This window comes from Aethalodelphis obliquidens, unplaced genomic scaffold (genome assembly GCF_003676395.1).
Source record: "Aethalodelphis obliquidens isolate GAN/ISIS:26980383/991018 unplaced genomic scaffold, ASM367639v1 scaffold8, whole genome shotgun sequence".
Taxonomy (NCBI): domain Eukaryota; kingdom Metazoa; phylum Chordata; class Mammalia; order Artiodactyla; family Delphinidae; genus Aethalodelphis; species Aethalodelphis obliquidens.
Window position 1 is genome coordinate 64,299,394 of NW_020837952.1, and position 22,805 is coordinate 64,322,198.

The window sequence follows — 22,805 nt, forward strand, 5'->3', positions numbered from 1 at the left end:
CGGCGAGAAGCTGCGCGAGCTGATCCTGCCCGGCGCGCAGGACGACAAGGCGGGCGCCCTGGCCGCGCTGCTGCTGCAGCTCAAGCTGGAGCTGCCGTTCGATCGCGTGGTCACCATCGGCACCGTGCTGGTCCCCATCCTGCTGGTCACCCTGGTCTTCACCAAGAACTTCGCAGGTGAGGCCGGAGGCGCGCGGCGGGAGGGGCGCGTGCCCTCCCGGGCCACCCTCGCTGCGCCAGCCGCCGCCGCGGGCCTCCCCACTGGGGCCGGCCGTGTGGGCGGTGCCCCGGGGTCTCCCCGCAGACCCTCAACACTCCCCCACCCTTGCATGTGTCGCCGGTCGCTGGGGCTGCCTTCCTGACCCCTCTCTTCCGATGTATTGAATTTACCTTCCGTGGGCTCACACCTGGCGGACCCGGCGGTCCCAGGCATCAAGGAGATGTGGGGTCTGGTGTGGAAGAGGGGCGACCAGAAGGGGGAGTGGGCAGGGTCTGAGGGAAGGAGGAGTGGCCAGGTGGGGACCAAGAAAGGAAGTTACAGGTGATGGGGACAGTGGACACCAAAGCACGGCCTCTGGGCAGGGTTCTGGGGCGGGTGGTGGGATGAAGACCCTGAGAAGTGGGCAGATTCTGGTCGGTTGCTGTGGGGGGGCACTGGGAGCCTGGGCAGGTCTTGGGCAGGGGCCCCCCAGGGCAGGCAGGGCCTGGAGGAGCAGCAGGCACTGGTGGGCAGTGGACCCTCCTGGCCTCAGCAGCAGGCCCAGCACCTGTGAGGCTGATGCAGGTAGAAGAAGAAATCGGACAAGGGCAGTGACCACGGCAGCGTGGACGGGATGAGAGGTTGAAGGTGCCGTCAACAGACGTGGTCCTGATTAGATTCAGTGCATTTGGGGAGCACCTGAGGGCCTCCTAAGGAGAGGTGACCCAGGTGAGGCAGGAAGGAGGAGTGGGCTCCCGGGGCCCAAGGGTCCACACGCGGCAGGTGGGTGGGCGGCTGGAGACGGGAAACGGCCCCCCACGCAGGGTCTGGCTGGCAAGCGGTCTCAGGGCCCAGATGTCCAGGGAGGCCCCTTCGCAGCCCATCAGCCCGTGGCACGGAGGGCGACTCTCCCCTGAGGGACGTGGACAGGCTTCCTTGCACAAAGGACTCACCCGTTAGGTGTCCCTGTGACATGAGGGTGGACATTGTCCAGGCTGCCTCATCCCACCCCCGGGGGGGGCACTCCCGGCCTCAGCACGCTCCCCAGGAGCCTGGGGGCGAAGTCAGGCTGTGCACAGGTGTCTCCTGGGGCAGCCTTGACAGATCAGCACAAACTTGTGACTCCAAATGCTAGAGCCTTATCGTCTCACCGTGCAGAGGCCCGAAGTCCAAAATCCAGGTGTGGGCGGGCCATGCTCCCGAAGCCCCAGGCAGAGTCCCTCCTTGCCTCTCCAGTGCTGGAGGCGCCGCAGTCCTGCGCCCTCCTTGGCTTCATTGTGGCCGCATCACCTGATCTCTGCCTGCATTTTCACACCTCCTCCTGGGTGTCTGTCCAAATTTCCCTCCTCTTATGAGGACACCAGTCATTGGATTGGGGCCCCCTTGATCCAGCGTGACTCATCTCAACTTGATCACATCTGCAAAGACTCTTTCCAAACGAGGTCACATTCACAGGGACCAGGGCTTGGGGCTGGAACATCTTTTGGGGGAACAATCCTACCCACTCCAGATGCACACGGTGGGGTAGGCTGAGGACTCAGTCGCCGTCAGGCGACCTCCTGTGACAGGGCCCCCACCTTGATATCCTGCTGTGAACCAGCTTCCCCCATGTGGGGGGGCCTCAGCACCTCTGCATCCAGCCAGGCTGGGCTGCTGGGTCTCCCCGAGTGTGTCCTTCATCTCTGCTCCTGGCGGTGCCCTTGGTCTCCCTGTGCCGCCTGCCCTTTCACACCCACCTGCGTGTGTCTGGGGACACTCCTGGGCCCGATGCTGGTCGGGAGGGGCCCGGTGCCTCCCTAGCGAGGGCGAGGCAGGCCTTCTGAGCCAGGGCAGGCGGGTGCCGGTCCTGCGGCCCAGCACCCCGCGACCCAAAATCCACTCGGTGGAGCATGTCTGGCGCGTGGGGCCCAGGTCTGCCCCATGGTAATCCTGTTCCAGGTCACAGAGCAAATGGGGAGTGGCGGTGGCTTCACGAGCTCTCCCGCTGCTGAGTGACTGAGGCCGCGCAGTCCCCTTGCTCCCACCGCGGTTCGGGGCAGCGGCGGCTGCCTCTCCTGCTCTCCTGGATCAGGGTCCGTCTACCTGGTGCTCCTCACAGAGCTCAGAATCGTCCCCGGGTCCCTTCTCCAGATGTGAGGACAGTAGGGGACCACTGCAGTGGACCAAAGGGGGGCAAGAGGAAGCAAGGTCAGAAGCTCTGACCCTCAAGGGGCGCTGGAGGCCCCTCCAGCTGCATCCCCCACCCCCAGACAGGAGCACACCCGACCCGTCCCCTCAGCACTGGGTCGCCATCCATCTTCAGGTTCCGAGCCCAGAGTATGTCCTGCCACTGCTGGAAGGATCCACGTCCCATCCACCGGAGCCCGGCTCAGCTCGAGGGGACCCGGCGCTCACCCCCACCAGCCCACCCAGCGCCCAAATCCTCACCTGGTGCCCTGGCGCAGGGGGCGGGGGTCCGACGTGTCTGCCTGTTGGTGACACGTGGGCAAGCACGTGCTGGCCGTTGGGCTCATGGTGAGGAGCCGGCCCGGCGGGGACCTCCCTGGACGCCGGGGCCTGTGCGCATCCCCAGGCTGGAGGGTGGCAGGTGGCGGGAAGGCCCCGGTGGCTCCACAGACACCCGCGCTGTGCAGACCCGTTCGGTGGTGGATGGAGGGTCAGCCAGGCGCGCGGCCAACAGAGAGGATGGCGGGGGAGCGGGGCATTGAAGGGCTACCGGCTTCTCCAGATGTTATGTGGGCCCTGGGAAGGGGGGCCCAACAGCTGCTTTTTCCTAAACTGGCCAAACGCCGGCAGACCTCGTTTTATTGTGCTTCGCAGATATTGCGTTTCTCACGATTTGAAGGTTTGTGACCCCCTGCGACGAGCAGGTCTCCTGGTGCCATTTCCCAACAGCATTTGCTCAGTTCGTGTCTCTGCGCCATATTTTGGTCATTCTCACAATATTTCAAGCTTTTTCCTTATTAATACATTTGTTACGGTGACCTGTGAGCAGTGACCTTTGATATTACTATTGCGAAAAGATTACGACTCGCTGAAGGCTCGGACGGTGGATAGCATTTTTTAGCAATAAAGTATTTTTAATTAAGGTACGTACGTTGGTTTCTAGACATACGTGCAGCGTGTAGACATAGACCACAGTGGAGTATAACCAGCGCTTTCATACGCGCTGGGGGAGAAAAGAATTCGTGTGACTTGCTTCGTGGTGATCTTTGCTTTAGCGCTGGCGTCTGGAACCAAACCCTCGACATCTCCGAGATGCCTGTAACGGGTGTGCCTCTTCTACCCTCAGTCAGGCAGGGTCTCCAAAGGAACTGGGGCGCTCGCGCTGGGAGGGGACGCTGTCGAGGGCTGGGCTTGGCCTGGGGACCGGGAGCAGCCCCGGGATTGCAAGCGAATTCGGAATCGCGCACGCGGCTCCTTCCCCGAAGCGCCTCGCAAGCCCTGGCTGCTGCTCTGGCTCAATGTTCTCCACGGCACCGCAGTCGGCCCCGCGCGCTCCACGACGGGGTCTCTGGGAGCACCCGGGGCTGCGAGGGCCCTGGCCCCGGTGTCCTCTCGGGGCATAGCCTGGGGCGCTCGGGTCCGGAGTCCACACAGTGCCATCCTCAGGAAAGGTGCCCTGGGTGAGCTGGCTGGGTCTGCGGGTCCCCGTCGGACACCCGTGCTGGCACCACAGTGTTTGAGCGCCCGGTGCCCAGGCCCCTTGGCTCAGCGGTCGCCCTCACCCCCAACCAGAGTCCGGCCCAGCACCCAGGCCCCTGCAGCTCAAGTCAGGACATGCGGCCACAGCTCTTCCAGGCCAGGGTTACTGCACACGTGTGTCCTGAGGCACCAGCATGACACATCCGGTCTCTGCTAGGCTGTTGGACCTGCTTTGCAGGTCAGGGAAAGACAGAGACCCCGGTGTAGAGCCCGAGAGGCCCTGGAGCTGGGCCTCTCCTGAGCCAGGGCTCATCCCTCCTCCCCTCCCAGCAGCCAGGGGGCGGTGGCAGACGTGAGAGGATGTGGGGACCCATGGGGGCCCTGCTTCCATCCACGGGTGACCCAACTCCCCTGTGCCTGCAGCACTCACGGCCAGAGGACAGGCCCCCTCCGTGCCCCAGAGCCGCGGCACCCTCCCAGTTCCCCTGGGGCCTGGACCAGGGCCCTGGGGGTCCCAGGGACCTCTCCCCGCCGTCCTTTTCCCCCAGAGAAGAGCGTCTGCCCTTCCTTGGCCTGGAGTTGGCTGTGAGGACAAAAAGCAAGTGAATAAAATGCTGTCTTCTCAACCACGAGGGGGGATCCTGTGCCTTTTCCACGTTCTCTGAGCCCAACTCACCGCTAGGCCCCAAACCTGTGTCCTCGTCAGGGGCCTCGGGCTGTGGGTGCCAGCGTTTCCTGACCCAGCGCCATCCTCGGCCAAGCCCGTCCCTCGTGCGCCCACGGCACAGCCTCCTCACGGAGCCCCTGGCCTCGCCACCACAGCCGAGCAGAGCTCACCGCCCGTCACTCCTGCACCCAGCCCTCCGTGACTCCCCAGTGCCTGCCACGTGGAGCCCCAGGTCCTGCTGCCGTGGCCGTTGGACCACACCACCTGGAACGAGCTGTGGGCCCCACTCCGGTGACCCTGAGGCCCACCTCAAGCCCCCCTCAACCCTCAGGATGGTGCGGGGCTGCCATGCTGGTGGCAATGGCTGGGGCTCTGCGTATGTAAGAGGCCAGGTGACCTCCGTGCACTGGGACCGAAGACACTTGTGGGGTCTCCGTGCCCAGATGTGTAGCTGGCCCCCTCGGCCCCTGCGAGGCACCAGCAGTGACCTCAAAGGCCGGGCTTAACGTGGGGCAGGCCTTGGGAGGGGCCTGCACAGACAGACAGACAGACAGGTGCGTTGGTCCCCGCTGCTTCCTGGTCTCAAGCCTCGTGGGGTGAGGGCCGTAAGCTGGAGCGGAGGGAGACTCGGCGGACCCGCCCTGGGGGCCGTTCTTCGGGGCGCGAGGGAGGGTCCAGGCTAGGGCGGGCTGGCATGTATGCTAGCTGTGGTCGGGCTGGGGGCAGTGACCTCCTGTCAGGGGGACGCTGCGCTCTGGGCGGGCGCCCGGGCTCTGCCACTTGCAAGAGGGCACATGTGCCCAGCCTGTGGTGACAAGGACTGGAGCCTGGCCTGACAGCCGAGTGGCCCCGCCTTCAGGGGCCGTGAACGGTGACGCCTGCCCTGAGCACGGCTCCGGCTCCGAGCCGGCCAAGCTCTTCCCTCTGAGAAGCATTCAACGGGAGGCCCAGCTGGAGGGCGGGGCGGGGGGGGGGGGGGGGGGGGGCGGGGACAGCGTCCCACGTTCTCCGCTGTTGGTTGGCACCTGTCCTTACCTGGGGGGAGACAGCTCAGTGACGACCGTTTTTCCTGCGTGACATTGTGGGCTGGGTGGTGAATCCTTCCTGTCGGATCCCCGGGGTGGCTGCCCCTGCCCACCCAGTGTCCGGGGACCCCAGGCCTGCCCTTCCCCAGGACAGTGGGTCTTGGGGGGACACTCCTCAACTCTCAAGAGCAGGCAGGGCCACTTTTGCTGTTCCTTAGATGTGCCACCGTAACCGGCTCTGGGTAGGTAGGACCCGGCCAAGACACCTGCCCTTCTCAAGATGGAGCCCGTGGCAGTGCCAGGCTGGGGGCTGGTCCAGCTGTGCCACTGGAAGAGAAGCCCCAGCTGAGTGGTGTGGCCTGTGCCCCCCTCTCTAGGACTCGTCCCTGTGTGCACATGGGGACGTTATGGCACTCGAAGGGGGGCCTGAGGTTCCAAGTGCAGGTCGGCCCCCCAGGGCGGGGTGGGCACGGCCGTACCCTCCACCTCCAACCCCCCTCTGTCTGTGCCACAGCTGACTGCAGTACGTGGGGGGCAGGGTACCCGGGGGGAGACCCACGCCACCACGCTGAGATGTGCGGAAGGGGGCTCAGCGCGGGGCAGGCGGGAGGGGTCCGATGCCCGGCTCGCCCCCAGCCCCCTCTCCTCTCTGCCCCCAGAGGAGCCCATTTACTGCTACACGCCGCACAACTTCACCCGCGACCAGGCGCTGTACGCCCGCGGCTACTGCTGGACGGAGCTGCGGGACGCGCTGCCCGGCGTGGACGCCAGCCTGTGGCCGTCGCTGTTTGAGCACAAGCTGCTGCCCTACTCGCTGCTGGCCTTCGCGGCCATCATGTACGTGCCCGCGCTGGGCTGGGAGTTCCTGGCGTCCACGCGCCTCACCTCCGAGCTCAACTTCCTGCTGCAGGAGATCGACAACTGCTACCACAGGGCTGCCGAGGGCCGCGCGCCCAAGATCGAGAAGCAGATCCAATCCAAGGGGCCCGGCATCACGGAGCGCGAGCGGCGTGAGATCATCGAGAACGCGGAGAAGGAGAAGAGCCCCGAGCAGAACCTGTTCGAGAAGTACCTGGAGCGCCGCGGCCGCAGCAACTTCCTGGCCAAACTCTACCTGGCGCGGCACCTGCTCATCCTGCTGCTCAGCGTGGCGCCCATCTCCTACCTGTGCACCTACTACGCCACCCAGAAGCAGAATGAGTTCACCTGCGCGCTGGGCGCGGCCCCGGGTGGCGGCCCGGCCGTGCGTGTCACCTGCAAGCTGCCATCTGTGCAGCTGCAGCGCATCGTGGCGGGCGTGGACATCGTGCTGCTCTGCTCCATGAACCTCATCATCCTCGTCAACCTCATCCACCTCTTCATCTTCCGCAAGAGCAACTTCATCTTCGACAAGCTGCACAAGGTGGGCATCAAGACCCGCCGGCAGTGGCGCCGCTCGCAGTTCTGCGACATCAACATCCTGGCCATGTTCTGCAACGAGAACCGCGACCACATCAAGTCGCTCAACCGGCTGGACTTCATTACCAACGAGAGCGACCTCATGTACGACAACGTGGTGCGGCAGCTGCTGGCCGCGCTTGCGCAGTCCAACCACGACGCCACGCCCACCGTGCGCGACGAGGGCGTGCAGACCGTGGACCCCAGCGCCAACCCCGCCGAGCCCGAGGGCGCCGCTGAGCCGCCCGTGGTCAAGCGGCCCCGCAAGAAGATGAAGTGGATCCCCACCAGCAACCCGCTGCCCCAGCCCTTCAAGGAGCCTCTGGCCATCATGCGCGTGGAGAACAGCAAGGCCGAGAAGCCCAAGCCCGTGCGCCGCAAGACGGCCACCGACACACTGATTGCGCCGCTGCTGGACGCGGGCGCACGCGCCGCGCACCATTATAAGGGTGGCGGGGGCGACACGGGCCCGCCCCCCGACAAGAAGCATGCCCGCCACTTCTCCCTGGACGTGCATCCCTACATCCTGGGCACCAAGAAGTCCAAGGCCGAGGCCATGCCTGCCGCCCTGCCAGCCTCCCGGAGCCAGGAAGGGGGCTTCCTGTCCCAGGCAGAGGAGTGTGGGCTGGGCCTGACCGCGGCACCCACCACAGGTAGGGATGGGCAGGGCTGGAGGGGTGTGAAAGGGGTTAAGGACTGAACCAGCTGGGTGGAAGCAGGGGGTGGGCAGGGGAGCCAGCTGCCGGGGTGACGACAGGCGGGACCCTCACTCGAGGGCCCTGTGAAGCACACGGGATGAAGGGCTGGCGGGGACACACGGTAAGGTTGCTCAGCACCTGAAGAAGGTTCTGGAAACGGGCGCTGTGTTCCTGGGGCGGCCAGAGCCCCTCCAGGCCGGCCGCTGTGTGCGGGAGCTTCAGAGCCTGAGCGGGCCAGGCGGGAGGAGGGGGGAGGCAGCGGGTGGGGAGAGGGGCCTGCAGAGGCTCTGTGCTCTGGGCTGTTTGCAGATGCACCGCTCCCCGCAGAGCCAGCCCGGGCCGCGCTGCCCTCAGGGGGCCCGTTTCACATCTGCTCGCCCTCCGCCGCCCCCGCCACGGCCCCTCTGTCGCCAGCCAGCCTGGGCAAGCCTGACCCCCTCGCCGTCCTGAGCCGCAACGCCACCCGCCCGCTGCTGCATATCAGCACCCTGTATGAGGCACGGGAGGAGGAGGACGTGGCCCCCCGAGCGCCCCCGGATGTGGGCAGCCTCCTCACCATCCCTCCCCCACAGCAGATCCTCATTGCCACCTTTGAGGAGACAAGGACAGCAGTGAGTGCTGTGGAGTTCTGAGGGGACAGGGCTGCCCAGGCCGTCGCAGGCCCCCCTGCATGACCGCAGTGCGCCACTGCCCCCAGCGCCCCCGTGGACGCGGCCTCTGCTTCGCCCGGCACCGCCCACACCCTGGTCTCCTGTGCGCATGCCACGGGGCTCAGCACCTCGCCTCCCCGGCCCCTCAGATGGCACCGTCGGGGCGCTGGCTGGGCCAGGGGCTGGCCGCGACCCCCGTCGAGCCCGTGGCCAGAAAGGCCCAGAGCCACCCCCCGCCCCCTGCATCAGGCGCTCGGCTGTGAAATGAAGAATTTATTTTTTTAGTTGATTTTGTCTTAGGCCTGGGACGCTGGCCCATGAGGGGCCGGGCAGTGGCAGGACAACTCAGGAGGGAGCTGGGGGTGGTGGCACGTCAGGGCTGCCCCCTGCAGGGACCGGGAGCCCTCGGTGGGAGGGGCCCCTCTCCAGTCAAAGGTCAACGTGCACTTTCTCCTCGTATCCCGACAAACCTGTACTTTATTTTACTATGATTACTGTAACTAGCGAGTATATTTATTACCAGGAGGCTTCAGACGCATTCAAAACAAAGGATGTCGTGTGTGTGAGTGTGGGAGCGTGCGGAAGAGAGAGCGAGGGCGCCAGCGTGCCAGTGGGTGTGTGCGTTAGCGGTAAGCGTGCGAGTGTGTGCGTGAGTGCGCACGGGTGAAGCTGGGCGAGGGCGCCAGCATGCCAGCGAGGGCAGGAATCCAACGCAATAACCACGTCCCTCCAAGGCCATCAGCACCCCCCCGCCCGAGGGTCCACGACGCTTCCGTGGGAGCCCAGGGCCGGCGCTGGGCGGGGCCATCCCTATTACCTCAGCCACGGCGACAACGTGACAGTATTAACAAGGTAGCACCGAGCATATCAATAAAGATTATTCTGATACCCCTGAGTCCTGAGTGGTCCATCCTGCCGGAGGCCTGTGGTCCAACTGAGGCCTCCTGTGTCCAGGGCCTCCACCCAACCTGCACGGGGTGGAGGTGCTGGGGGCGGGGGGGGGGGCAGCAGGGCCGTGGGAGGCGCCCCGATGCCCTCCAGGTCGCCTGGGGGCCCTGCTGCATCCACAGCTGAACGAGAACACACAGTCCTCGTGCGGCTGACACACCGTGGTCTCCAGCTAACGTGCGTGCATGCTGGGCCACGGGGTGATTCACACAGACTCAGTGGAGATGGAGTGCGCCCTCCCAGGAAGCCGGCCCCCCCATCAGATGCTTGAGGGCAGGGGCTGCCAGGTACACTTGGGGGGAATAGCAAGAACTGGCAGGACTCAGGAGGGCTTCCTGGAAGGGGTGCCCCTGATGTGCTCTGGAGGTGTTCATGTCATGGGGATCGCAGGCACGGGGGTGCTTTCCTCACCAGGCCCAGATGCAGGTGGGGCTGAGGCTGGCCCCGGGCATGCACCAGGGAGTCACACACCCCATAGGCCACAGCAGGAGACCCCGAGGGTCTGAAGAGAGGCTCCTTGGAGGCAGGTAGCTGGGGCAGCTGGGCCAGAAACCCCTGGGGGCTAGACCAGGTGGGCTGCGGGCCTCAATCACAAGGGGGCTCAGGCGAGACCGGGGTGGGACCACCTGCTGCACCGTGTGGAGGCCTGACTGGTCTGGCCTCCTCGAAGCCCCTCCGCAGGCCCCTCCCTGGAGCAGCCCTGAGCTGGGCAGGCTGGGCTTCCCGGGAGTGCAGCCGATCCGTCATCCAGGGCTGCGTCCCAACTTGGGTGTTTCTGTTTTTGTTTTTCATAAATTTATTTCTTTTCGGCTGCGTGTGGGCTTCCTCTGGTTGCGGTGCGCGGGCTTCTCGTTGCAGTGGCTTCTCTTGTTGCGGAGCACGGGCTCTGGGCGCGCGGGCTCAGTAGTTGTGGCTTGCAGGCTCTATAGAGCACAGGCTTAGTAGTTGTGGTGCACAGGCTTAGCTGCTCCGCGGCATGTGGGATCTTCCCGGACCAGGGCTTGAACCCGTGTCCCCTGCACTGGCAGGCAGATTCTGAACCACTGTGCCACCAGGGAAGTCCCCCAACTTGGGTTTTAGATGTAGGTTTTTATCATCACTCAGGCATGGTGAAGCCAAGAGATCAGGAGACGACTGCCACTGCAAAGACAGTTTATCACAGGTCCCAAGAGGAGGGGGCCCCAGGGCCGGTCAGGAGGCAGGGAGAGGGGACACGTGGGCAGGAGCCTTCACTGGGTTTCCGCAGGGAGAGATGTGAGGCAGGGTGAGCAGGCTCAGGACCGGCCAGCGTGAATAATCTCGGTGCGCTCAGGGCGGAGGGGCTGCCCCTAGTTGTCGGTGCCTGGCCCAGATGATTGGGGCAGGCAGAGGGTGGCCCCGAGGACATAGTGCACCTCATGGAGGAGGGATGATCTGGGGCTGTGGATGGCTGGTTTGCTTGTGAAACTGTTTGCTGTCTCTAGGAATTGGCTGACTCTGGGAGTGGCAGTCTCTCCAGGGTCAGCGCGGCCCCAGATGGCAAAACGGTACAATTCATACCCCCTGTTCCCAGAAAGCACTCACCCTCAGCCAGGTCAGGACACTCTCCCCAGCCCAGCATCCCAGGTCATATGGCCAGCTGCCTCTTGGGCTGGCCCTCACCATTTCCACTCATCTGGGGAAGGGACCCCACAGGACCCAGGCAGGCTGACCAGGTCCTGCAGGGTGGGATGAGCCCCTGGCCCCTCGGTCCCACATGGGCAGCCAGCTCCGTGGTGGTGGTGAGCCAGGCACTGGGGCCAAGGTGACCCTGCAGGGGTAGGGGCTGCTGTGCCCACCCAGGAGTCCAGTTCCCACTCACCTCAGGCAGCAGTGTTTGCCACGGGCCCCCCGGCAATCCCTGAGCAGGGCTGGAGCCCAGACCGGCTCCCCACCCCTGCCCATGCACACTCAGGGGCTCTGCTCAGAGTGGAGACATTCCCAGAGACCTGCGGGGCGCGCTGCCTGGCCGTGCGCTGAGTCCACAGTAGTTCCTCATGCACACGTGTCCAGGTGGGGCTAAGGCACACCAGCCACTGAGCCCCACCCCGCCCCCGGTCTCTGTCTTCGGCGGGACCGCTGTGCCCAGCCCCGCCCCCCGAGCCGAGGCCCAGCAGGACAGTTCAGGCCAGTCTCCTCCAGAGGTCTGTTCCTTGGCGTGTGAACAGACCCACTGCCCTGGGGAACAGAAGGGAGGCAGCGTCCCACAGAAGCAGACCTCTTCCTGCAGATGCCAGGGATGCCACCTTGCCCGGAGGGGGCGGAGGGCGCACCGTGGGCATCAGCATTCCTTTGACACACCCTCCACCTGCCTCCTTGCTCCTTCCCTCCAGCCCCGGGCAGGGCAGGTGGAGGTGCCTTCCCTCTCCCAAGAGGAGGGGCTGTGGGAGAAGCTCAGACCCCACCCCAGACAGCCAGGCCTGGAACCCAGGCCTCTCTCCATCACACAGCCCAGCATGGACATCTCAGCCAGACTGGCTCTAGGTCCTGGGGCAAGTGCCTCGAGGGGACAACATTGCGCTCACTCCAGCTCTCTTGTGTGGGTGGCCAAGGTGGGGGGCGGGCAGAAGCGATCTGTGCCAGCACAAAGGAGATGAACAATAGGAACCAGACAGAGAGGGCAGGACAGGGGTCCTGGACCACGAGACGGGCAGATAAACGTCAACCCAGAGCCTCTCGCGTAACAGAGCCCCGCCTGCCGACAGGAGCCTGCCCTGCATGAGACTGGACGGGGCATCACCTCCCACGTCAGCCAGCCTGCAGGAGGGCCACCCCCAGACTCAGAATGTGGGAACCCGGACCCTGTGCGGGACAGAAGGGCTGGGCCAGCACCCCCTTCCTGGAACCTGAGGGGAAGCCCGGCGCCCAGCTCGGACCGCTGGTGGGCCGGCCCGGCAGGCCCAGACCAGGCCCGGGCCAGACGGGGCTATCCCTCACCCCGGGGCCCCGCCCCCACCCTGTGCCCCCCCCCTCCCCTCCAGCCGTCCCACCGCCCCCGCCCGCGCCTCCCCGGACCCCAGCCGCCAGGCCGAGGGGTGGCCCAGGTGCTCACATGGGTGCAATCCACGACCCGAACTCTCTGCTCCTCGCGTTGCACTATCGCTGACCCCTTCGGGCGGGATTGACGGTTCTGTATCATAGCAGGCCATATGAACGTCAACCCCCTTTTACTGACCGGGAGATGCGGCCAGAGAACTTTGGAGCGCTTCGCAACGCCGCCCCAGTCGGGTGGCAGGCCTGGGACTCGAACCCGGGTTCTTAGACGCCGCTTGAGTCCTCGAATCCCGACGCTGGAGGCGGGGAGGGGAGGGGCGGGGCTTTCTCGCGCGCGGCCTTCTGGGAAGTGAAGTCCGCGGCTGCTCGCGCGCGGCCCCCTGGGAACTGTAGTCCACGGGCTCGGGACAGGCTCGCTGCAAGGGCGGGCCGAAGGCGCGCGGAACTACACTTCCCGGCATGCCGCGCTCCGCCCGGCCCTCCGGCCCCGGCCCGTCCGGCCGGCCCGCCCCGCGGCCGCGGTCCGCCCCGTCTGGTGGAGCGACGAGCCGCATGGAGGCCGGCTGAGGAGCGCCGCCCCGCCTTGGTACGCCGCGCGGCACAGGCCTGGGGCGGGGGGCGGCGCGCGGGGGCCCCGGCGGGTCGAGGTCAGCCCGCGGTCCAGGTCGGATGCTGCCCCGCATCGGGCCGGGCCCAGCCAGCTCCCAAGCGTGAGGTCTTGGGCCGGAAGGATCAGCCCCGACCTCTGAGGAGTGCGCGCGGGGCCGGAGTCGACCGCGAGGGTCGCGAGGGTTCGAGGGCTCGGATGGTGCAGGCCGGAGGCGGGGCCGGGGGGCGGGGCCCGGAGTCGGGGGTCGGGGCCGGGGGCGGGGTCGGCCGGAGTCGGGGGCGGGGGACCGGGCGTGAGGGGCAGGGTCCCCTCCTCCCCAGACGGCGGCGGCAGGGTCTCAGTGGAGACCCTGGGTGCTTCTGCGTGCCGGAGGCCTCTGCCCTTCAAGCCGAGCAAGCAGAGCTGCCATATGGGCAAAGGAGACCAAACTTCCGAGGCCTTGTAGGTCTTTACTTACCTTGTTTCTGTGAAGAGCTATATTGATACATAACTTACATGCCACAAAGCCCCAGAGTTCACGTATGCGTCTTTGTGAAAACTGTCCCGAGAAAGGAAAGCAAAGCGCACCCTTCAGCGAGGAGCTCGCTCAGAAGTCCTCGGCTGACTTTGGGCGTCAGGGCAGCCTCATCAGGAGATTGATGGTTTCCAGGCTGAATACTCCTGGCTTTCGGGGTCCCCTGGAGAGGAAGATGTCCGGGCCACCAGCTCGGCGCGCTCCTGTGCAGGCTCCACTCTCCCTGGGCCTCTCCCTTTTGCCGCTGTTGCCCCCCTTGCGTGGCTGGGAGGGAGCCCTGACCTTGGGGCCACTGGTCAGCCTTACAGGATGGCGGTGATGTTGCAGCCAGGAGAGGGCCTGGCACGGTGGGCGGGCAGGCCCCTACACAGCACCCTGCAGTGGAGGTCAGTGTGGGGACCCAGCACTGGGTAGAGTCCGGGTTCCAAGAGGGTTGGCCGGGTGTGGTAGGCCTCCGGCTCAGGTGTGAGTTGGCATGTGCCCTCTGCCCCCATCCTGCCCTCAGCCACACCTCCATAAAGCCTGCCAGACCCAGGAGGGTCTCCGGTGGCCAAGGTGCCCAGACTTCAGAAGTGGGGATGGATGTAGGGGGTCAGGGCTTTGGGCCGCACCTTGCTGCCTCCCAGGTCTCCAGCCCGCTAGTCTGTCCAGTTTGGAACCCTTGGCTTTGTGAACAGGCCTAGTGGGTTGGTTGGGAGATGTTTTTTCTGGGAACTCCATCTGGTGCTGGTCAGCTCTTGGTCTGGGAGGCAGTTTCTGGCTTCCTAATTTTTAGAGGGGTGAACGAGAGAGCATGGCTGTCTCAGTCTGCTCTGCAATCATGACAACATACCACTGAAGGGGGCTTAACGGTTTTCTCACAGTTCTGGAGACGGAAAAGTCAAGATCAAGGTGCTGGCTGATTTGGTAGCTGGTGAGGGGTCTTTCTTCCTGGCCTCCAGACAGCTGCCTTCTCACTGTATCCTCACCGGGCAGCTCTCCCGGGTCTCTTCCCAGGAAGGCTCTGATCCCATCCTGGGGCACAGCCTCATGACCTCACCCAACCCTCACCGTCTCTCAAAGTCCCCGCCTCCCAATTTCACCCCCACTGGGGTTAGGGCTTCAAACTATGAGGGGACACAATTCAGTCCATAGCCGTCCCTGGAAGGGGACAGCTGCCTGGACTGGGCAGGCGGGAGCCCGTGGCCTGCCACGCAGCCTGCACTGTCCGGTGTCCTCAAGTCTGTCCTGCCAGGGGCACCCAGCAAACCGTTTCCTACGCTAACACCCCATCCAACAAGAGCACCTTGACACGCTCCCTGGGGGTCCCTAGTGCAAGTGGGGCTCTCCCTGCCCTGTGAGCAGGTGCATCCTCTGGTGGACCCGACAAGATAGGTCCTCACGGGGGTCAGGGATTCCCTCGGATTTGGAGTTCGTTTTCCTAGAAGCGCGTGGGTGGCGCTGTCATCTGCGTGGAGCCAGATAAGGGTGGGGTCCCTCTCTGTGGACGAGTCTCCTGAAACCAAGTGGCTGGTTCTCTTCATGCCCCAGCAGAGGGAAGCTGAGGTGACATCTCAGTGTGGCACGCCTCGTGCTGCTCATGGGTGGCTGGGTGGCTGTTCTAACCACCTCGGCCCTAAAGGCAGGAGCTAAGAGCCTGGCGGGTTGGAACGACTTGCCCAAGGCCGTGCCGCGCCAAGCAGCAGCCTGAGATCTGGCCGACCCTGTGGCCGTCCCCCGCGGGACAGGCGCTGGCAGCCGCCTAGAGGGCTGGCCTCCGGTGGCCAGGCTCAGGAGGCCTTTCCCGCCACTGAGCCTGATGCCTCCCCAGGCGGTGCTCCGTGGACAGTCCGGCTCAGCAGTGACGCCTGTTGGGGGGGTGAGCACCTGAATTGGGCAGAAGGGTCTCCTTTGTGCCGGGCTCCCCAGGGTCTCGGCGTTGGTGGCCGCGGCGTGGCCAGGTTGCTGGGCGGAAGCCTGGTTCCGGGCTCCCTGGGGCTGTGCTGGCTATGGGAGCTGGGCACTGGAGACTGGCTATGGGAGCGGGCACGTCGATCTCCCCGCGAGGTGTTAGCCTGGGGTCGCTGCTCGCTGCAGCCAGTGGTGGTGTGATGAGCAGCCAGGACCCGTCGTCCAGAGATTTTGTGGCCAGAAACACAGCCTGCGGGTGTGGGAGATGGAGGCCGGGCCCGGGGTTCTATGGCGTTGGGCCCTTTGCTCCCCTCCCGTAAATGTTTAAAGAGGCTCGGATCGCAGCCGTAAATATTTGAAAATGCACCATGGTGAGCGGGGCTGCCTAGGGGTGGAGGAATTGATGACCCACTGAACTTACTGAACATCCTACAAGGGTAGCAGCAGGGGCCCTGGCGGAGGTTGCAGGAAACCAGGATATTGGGAAGTGTGTGCATGTGATGACATCAGAGACGCTTCTCAGAATCACAGGCTCTTGGCCCTGAAGGGGCCTCGGTGGCCTTCCTGCCTGACCCCTCCCAGGCCAGGCACCCACCCCAGCGAGCTCGAGGGGACCTGGGTCCTGGTGCTGCGGTTGGTGGCCCAGCCATCTCGGGGCTCGAGGCTCGTCTGCCCCCTGGGGACAGAGTGAGTCTGGCCTGGCCTGGCCAGGCCAAGTGCAGGGAGGGCAAGGGCAGGGCTGACCTAGACCTGTGACCCCCACCCCTGTGGGAGGGAGGCTGAGGCCTCGGTGGCCCTGCTCTTACCGCCTGTCACGTAGGCTTCCCAGGACAGCACTGGACGCTCCCTTGAGAAGTTTCTCTAGTACTTTGGCAGCCTTGTGTGAAGCGGACCGGGGGGATGCTCTCCTGGGCTCGGGAACCTGAGAGGCAGGCGGGCCCCAGCCCGGCAGCACACACAGCTTCCTGTTTCTATTTCGGTCGGTGCCTTGCATCAGTGGAGCGCCTTCGTCTGTGAAGTGGGAAGGAGGCGGCCCTGGGAGTGGTGAGGCCGGGTGAGCCGCCGCCCCTGGGGACCGGGCGCCCCCGTGCTGCGGCTCCTTCCCCGATGGCGGGGCGCCCGGGGGCCCAGGCCGGGCTCAGACCCCAGAGCCGGCTCCCCTGCCCTGTGCGGAGGCCCACGGCTCTGCCTGCCGCCCTTCTCCGCTGGCAGGCCTGCCCCCTTCCGGTCCTGAGCCAGTTTCTCTTCCAGACCCTTCCCCCAACCTCATTTCTTCCAGAAAGCACAGCCGTCCTCGTCCTCAGGATGGGCTGCCCCTGCGCTGAGCCACCTGCCCGAGCTGGTCCTGCCGGCCGCAGGCGAGGAAGCGGAGCTCCAAGCGGGCTGGGAACAGAGCCCGGGTTAGGGCTGGGCTCAGGGTCACCGGTACGAGGGGAAAGGAACTTGACCTAGCGTCGTGTTTATTTATTATTTGTTTTTCCTCTTTGTTGTGAAAGTGCAACAGTGAAACTGACAGGCGCCCCGGGGGTGTCCCACTGCCCGCATGGGGCCTCCCAGCACGTCCCGTCGGTTCACGTGTGACAGACATGGACTCTAAAAGCCCACGATACGGCGCCCACGACTGAAACCAAATTAGACTCGTTCCTCACGGGACGGCCTCCAGTCATCTGTCAGGTTCTCCCGCGGGTGCCAAGCCCCCTATCCTTTGGCGGCCAGACCCCGGCTCTAAACTCAGAGCTGGAACCGGAGGCTCTGTCAGACTCTGGTTTGAGTTTCCGGCAGGACCTTGGGAGGTTCGGGTGAAGTCCGTGTGGCGGATGTCCAGGACACCGTGTCCCAGGCCCAGCAGGGATCTTCCCTCTGCTGAGAACAGCCTTGCTGGGCTCCTGCACCCCGTCTCCCCTCCGGAAGGGACAGCACAAGCGGCTCCCACGTGACCTCGGGGGCTCGGCTCCTAGCTCAGCTTCTTCGAGTTTGTGCCTCTTTTCTCCAACCAGAAGAAGTCTCGGTTCTCAGTGACGACGGCACACCTGTGCTGTTCGCCATCCCTCCCCCTGCCCCTCCTGAGTCTGTGCCGACGCCTGTGTGATGCTGCTGGTGACACGTATTGTCGCCACATGTGGCTCCTGAAAGCGGGGCTGCAGCCGCACCGCCTTCCGCGCCAGCCCAGCACACAGGTTCCCTTCTGCCGCCTGGTTTTGTCTTTTTAGGGAATTTTATAAATTGTGTTGTATTCCGAAGTCAAACAGGAGGCCCCCAGGTCTGGCCGGCTGCCCCCGGGGGTAACCCCCTGCTGGGCGAGCGGGGGGCTGGGCGGCACGTCCTGCTCTCGGGCGACTCAGGCTCGCCGCCCGGGTGTCCCCAGCCTGCTCTCAGCCCCGCACCGCAGATCCCGAGATCACCTGTGCCCGGGGCCGAGGTCCTGCCCACGGATCATTCCCGATGGACGCAGCACCACGGGGCACTGACCCCCGTGCCCGGCCCCGGGGCTCCAGGTGAGGACGCGGCTCCTGTGTTTCCTCAGGCTTCACTCGTCGGTGCCGGGAGCCACCGCCCGCCATGGAGGGGCAGGACGAACAGCCCCTTCGCGAGGTCAGAGCCCTGGGCCGGGGGGCCAGAGGGCGGGGGCGGGGGCCGGGGCGGCCCCGTGGAGAGTGGGGCTCCCCCCGTGAGGCTCCCTGGGGTCCCTCTGGCCTCTGTGCAGAGAAGCCCCTCACTGGTCTTCCTGGGATGTTGCTAGTCAGCTGAGGGCCCGGGGCAGGGCGCCCTGAGGGCGGGCCGCCTGTGAGGGGATTGTCTGGGGGACACAGCCGACAGGCTCTGGGGCTTGGTGGGGCAGCCGCACGAGTCCCGGCAGGCCCCGGAGAGGCGAGCACCGCCGCTCGAACGCTCCCCTTCCCTCCGCAGGCCAGCACAGAGCCCATCGTGACTTCAGGGGGTTCGGAGGTGGTGCCCAGGGTGCTCCCCGGAGAGCCCCAGAACCTGTGTGCGTGCTCCCTGGGTCACCGTGCCGGGCGGGAGGGGCTTGGGCTGGGTGATCTCCAGAGCCTGTGGTGGACCAGGGGCCCCGGCCCACCGTGGGGGGGTGGCAGGGGGGCTTCTTGAGCGCGAGCAGGGCTGTGGCAGGAGCCCCCTCCTCAGGTGCGGAGGCCGGGTGCCCTGCACAGCCCCACCCCGTCCTGGGCCCCTCGGCGGCCTGGGGGCTGCCCTTGGCGTGGGGCCTGGCCGCACGTCCTGGTGAGCAAGTACCAGTGGCTCGAGGCCCGGAGAGGCCCCCATGTGCGTCCGCGTTCCGCGGGGCAGCACGCACCCCCGTCCCTGCGCCCCGGAGGCCCAGGCTGCCCGTGTGGGAGGATGGCCCCAAGCCAGGCCTTGCTGTCCCTGCAGCCGACGTGGACGCTTTCCACCTGCTCCTGGAGATGAAGCTGAAGAGGCGGCAAGAGCGGCCCAACCTGCCGTGCACGGTGACCGAGCTGGTGGCCGAGGACGGGAGCCGCGTGTACGTGGTGGGCACGGCCCACTTCAGCGACGACAGCAAGAAAGACGTGGCGAAGGTGAGGCCCGTGAGCCGCCACTAATGCTGCGGCAGGACACGCAGACCCGGGCCGTCCCTCCCGCCGTAGTTACTTCCAGCACCGAGCTGTCTCCACGGCGGCTGAGCGGCGGTGGGGTCGACCTGGGGGTGGGCCTCCGGGTCCGGCGTGGCTCTGCCCGTGGGGCCCGCGGTGAGCTGGCATGTCCGTCGCAGACCATCCGGGAGGTGCAGCCCGACGTGGTGGTGGTCGAGCTGTGCCAGTACCGCGTGTCCATGCTGAAGATGGACGAGCGCACACTGCTGCGTGAGGCCAAGGAGATCAGCCTGGAGAAGCTGCAGCAGGCCGTCAGGCAGGTGCGCGTGCCCGCCCCGTGGGGACCCTGGCCCGAGGGACAGTGAGGAGAGGCGGCTGAGGCCCCAACCCCAAGGCAGGAGCTGGTCAGGGACCCTGAGGGCCCCGGAGTGTGCTGGCAGGTCACCAGGGGCGGGGGTGGGGCCTCAGCGTGTCATGTGGCCCAGAGCTGCGACCCCACTGTGCCTCGCGCAGGGGCTCTGGACCCAGGACCCAAGTCCACTCACACTGACAGGTGCCCCAAGGGGGATGTGGGCAGAGGAGCTGGGGGTCTGGCCTGGAGGGGTGAGGGGGAAAGGGGGCACCCGTGGGGCAGAGGCCAGGCAGCCGGTCTGAGACTGCATGGTCTGCGGTGGGCCTGCTCTGGGAAGGTCGTCTGAAGGGCCGGGAGGGGCCTCTGAGCGTGCACCGTGGGTGAGGCGCCCACCATGAGGCCCTGCTGGACGTCAGCGTGGCCCTCACTCCTCCCCAGAGCACAGGGCAGGCCTCCCGCAGGGCCGCAGGCACCTCATGCTCTGCCGCGCTCCGGCTGACCGGGCCTCTCCCTGCAGAACGGGGTCATGTCGGGACTCATGCAGATGCTGCTGCTGAAGGTGTCCGCCCACATCACTGAGCAGCTGGGCATGGCCCCTGGCGGCGAGTTCAGGGAGGCTTTCAAGGAGGTGGGCCCGGGCCCGGCCGGGGGGCGGAGGGGGCTTGGCACTTGGGAGCTGTCCGGGGCCTGAGGCTCCCCCGCCAACACCCAGCCTCTGCCCAGGCCAGCAAGGTGCCTTTCTGCAAGTTCCACCTGGGCGACCGGCCTATCCCCGTCACCTTCAAGAGGGCCATCGCCGCCCTCTCTTTCTGGCAGAAGATCAAGCTGGCCTGGGGCCTGTGTTTCCTGTCGGACCCTATCAGGTAGGGCCCCTCGGCCTCCCGGCCCGGGAATGGTGACCAGTGGCCTGAGATACCCACAGAGCACTTGGTCCACACCTGGCCTGGCCCAGACCGCCACACGGCACACGCCTCTCATTCTCGGGCGGAGCCTCCTCTCAAAGGGCCTCCCCAGCCCTTCCTCCTGCCAGGATCCCAGACAGAAGGTGCGAGGTCCCCGCCCTGGGTCAGCCGTCCCTCGGGCTGGCAGCACGCCCTTCTCCCCCAGCAAGGATGACGTGGAGCGGTGCAAGCAGAAGGACCTGCTGGAGCAGATGATGGCCGAGATGATCGGCGAGTTCCCCGACCTGCACCGCACCATCGTGTCTGAGCGGGACATCTATCTGACCTACATGCTGAGGCAGGCGGCCCGGCGCCTGGAGCTGCCCCGTGCCTCTGACGGTGAGGATGGGCTGCGGGGTAGTCGCTGGGGACCCGCCAGGGCCAGTCGGGTGGGCGGTGCTGATGCGTCTCTCTCCCCTGCAGCCGAGCCCAGGAAGTGCGTCCCCTCCGTGGTGGTGGGCGTCGTGGGCATGGGCCACGTCCCCGGCATCGAGAAGAACTGGACCACCGACCTCAACATCCAGGAGATAATGACGTGAGTGCCGCCCACCCAGCCCTCCGTCCCGCCCCACCCCACCCACGTGGAGCCGGGCTGGGGGCTGGGGGATCGTGCGTCCCCAGCCAGGCCCAGCCCGCCCTCCCTTCCCCAGCGTCCCCCCGCCGTCCGTCTGTGGCAGAGTGTCCTGGCTGGCCGCGAAGGCCGCCTTCCTGGGCCTCCTGGGCTACGGCCTGTACTGGATGGGGCGCCGTGCCAGCAGCCTGGTCTTGTCACTGCCTGCCGCCCAGTACTGCCTGCAGAGGGCCTCCGAGGCCTGGCCGCACAAGTAGGAAGGACAGAGGGAGCCACCACGTCCGTCCAGGGGGCTGCCCGCGGCTGCTCCTGTGACACGGCCGAGGGGCACGGGGGGCCGGCCCCCTGAGGAGCTCCTGGGTGCCACCCCCCATGGGGGTCCGGCCTAGCCTCACCTGCCCTCTCCCAACCCGCCCAAATAAAGAATTATTTCACTGTCTGAGCTCGGGCTTCCCAGCAGCCCCCCTCCACCCCCTCCCTGCGGCCGCTGGGAAGTTCACCGGCCCGGGATGAGCTGGCGGGGGAGGGGTGAGGTGCGGTGGGCCGCAGCCGGCCAGCCCCTACCTCACTGTGCCTTCTCTCCGCGTCGCAGGCGGCGCTTCGCGGGGGTGCCGGGCCAGCACGCGGGGAAGGGCAGCTTGGCCCGTGCAGCCCTTCGCGTGGCTCCTTGGCGGCCCCGGGTGAGCGCCAGCAACGGCTGTGCCTACAGACGTTGTGCGTTTCTGGCTTTTAAAAGTGTCTGAAACTTTTCTACTCAGGTATTTTTAACTTAAAACAAACCGAAGCAAATGTCAGGAAATACTAGCCTTAAATCTGGTTGGGACCAAGAGAACATCTTTCTCTTGGAGTCTCAGTCCCAGGAAGACAGGGGTGTGGCAAGGGTCAGTTTCGGCCATGGGCAGCCAGGCTGGCCTCCAACTGCTGCCCGTCCAGCTGCCCCCGTGGTCTACCTCCAGCCGTGGGGGCTGCGGGGCCGCCGCCCTCTCGGGGTGGAGCCTGCCTGGCCCGCAGGCAGTTGAACCTGCTTCCTGTGCAGCTAGTGGTGGGACCTGGGGGTCACCCCGACCCTCAGTGGATGGCTGGCAGCGATCCACCAGGCCCGCCAGTTTGCACAGGAACCGCATTGGGTGCAGCTGGGCCCAAGGTCGAGCTGGCCCCATACAGCACTTGACCCCGGTCACTACCTGTTTGCGTCGTGTCCCGGTCACCTGTTTTCGACGTAGCATCTGTGCATCCCGTCGGGGCCCAGGGCCACGTTCGCTTGTGTCTGTGTTGACTCAGTGTCTAAACCAGGTGAGAGCCGTGGCCACAGTCTGGCCCGAGGAGCCTTGGGCTGGGCCATGTCCTTGTCGTTCACACGCTCGTGTACACGTCCGTTAGAGACTGAAATAAAATCTAATTTTGGAAGCTTGCTTTGTGAAATGTGCGGGAATGGGACTCAGGTGACAGGGAGGGTGGGGAAGGGCATCAGGGTGTTGGTGGTACCCACCCATCCCTTGTGGACCCCTGCCCTCCCTTCTAGTCCGCACCCTGGGGCTCCCCTCCCTGCCCAGCCCCACACCCTGGCATGCCGGAGGGGAGGAGGTGGGAGCGAGCCCAGCACCTTGAACAAAACTCAGTGGGGACCGGCGGCTCACATCGCCCAGAAAGGCGACAGTGGGCATGGAGAGGCGTGTGGGCCGCCCCGGGGGCGCGGCAGGAGGCGGCGGGGTGGCGCTTCTCCACGTGTTTGCCCCCCAGGAAGCATGGCCGCCTGCCCTGCGCTGGGTCTCGGGGCTCTTCTGTGCCTCTCTGCCCTGGTCCAGCTCTGAGGCACACTGTCAAAGGCTGGTAGGAGTGGGTGGTGGGCCCATGGTGGGCCAGGGGCTCCAGGGGCTACTGAGCTTCCCTCTGCCCGGGGTCTTCTCTCCACAGGTCCAGGCGGTCCTGCTGGGACCCCAGGGTCTGGCCGGGTGTAGGGGAGTGGAAGGGGCCCAGTGCGTAATGGCTGGGTGGCCTCGGAGCTGTCACCCACAGGTCTGCACCCTGCAGGCTTCTCACTCCCCTTGAGGACCCACCTGGGTACCTGCCCTAAACAG

General features: G+C 65.9%; 2 protein-coding genes across 6 annotated transcripts; both read left to right on the plus strand.

Moving 5' to 3' along the window:
• Positions 1-6,194: 6,194 nt before the first annotated feature.
• LOC113621193 (pannexin-2) lies at positions 6,195-9,381 on the plus strand. Its single transcript, XM_027108104.1, has 2 exons — positions 6,195-7,625; positions 7,980-9,381. The coding sequence occupies exons 1-2, from the start codon at positions 6,371-6,373 to the stop codon at positions 8,300-8,302; spliced, it is 1,578 nt and encodes a 525-aa protein (XP_026963905.1). The 5' UTR covers positions 6,195-6,370; the 3' UTR covers positions 8,303-9,381.
• A 3,397-nt stretch (positions 9,382-12,778) lies between these two features.
• Positions 12,779-22,134, plus strand: TRABD (TraB domain containing). 5 transcript variants are annotated; one of them, XM_027108096.1, is made up of 9 exons: positions 12,779-12,866; positions 17,819-17,886; positions 18,202-18,280; positions 18,682-18,848; positions 19,043-19,183; positions 19,733-19,843; positions 19,939-20,078; positions 20,323-20,691; positions 20,807-22,134. In XM_027108096.1, exons 2-9 carry the CDS (start codon positions 17,854-17,856, stop codon positions 20,982-20,984), a joined length of 1,218 nt encoding a protein of 405 aa, XP_026963897.1. In that variant the 5' UTR covers positions 12,779-12,866; positions 17,819-17,853; the 3' UTR covers positions 20,985-22,134. The 5 variants fall into 5 exon arrangements, with proteins under 5 accessions (XP_026963897.1, XP_026963896.1, XP_026963900.1 ...); XM_027108099.1 differs by lacking the exon at positions 12,779-12,866 and having other exon boundaries at positions 16,580-17,886; positions 20,323-20,495; positions 20,580-20,691; XM_027108097.1 differs by lacking the exon at positions 12,779-12,866 and adding an exon at positions 16,580-16,719.
• Positions 22,135-22,805: the final 671 nt, after the last annotated feature.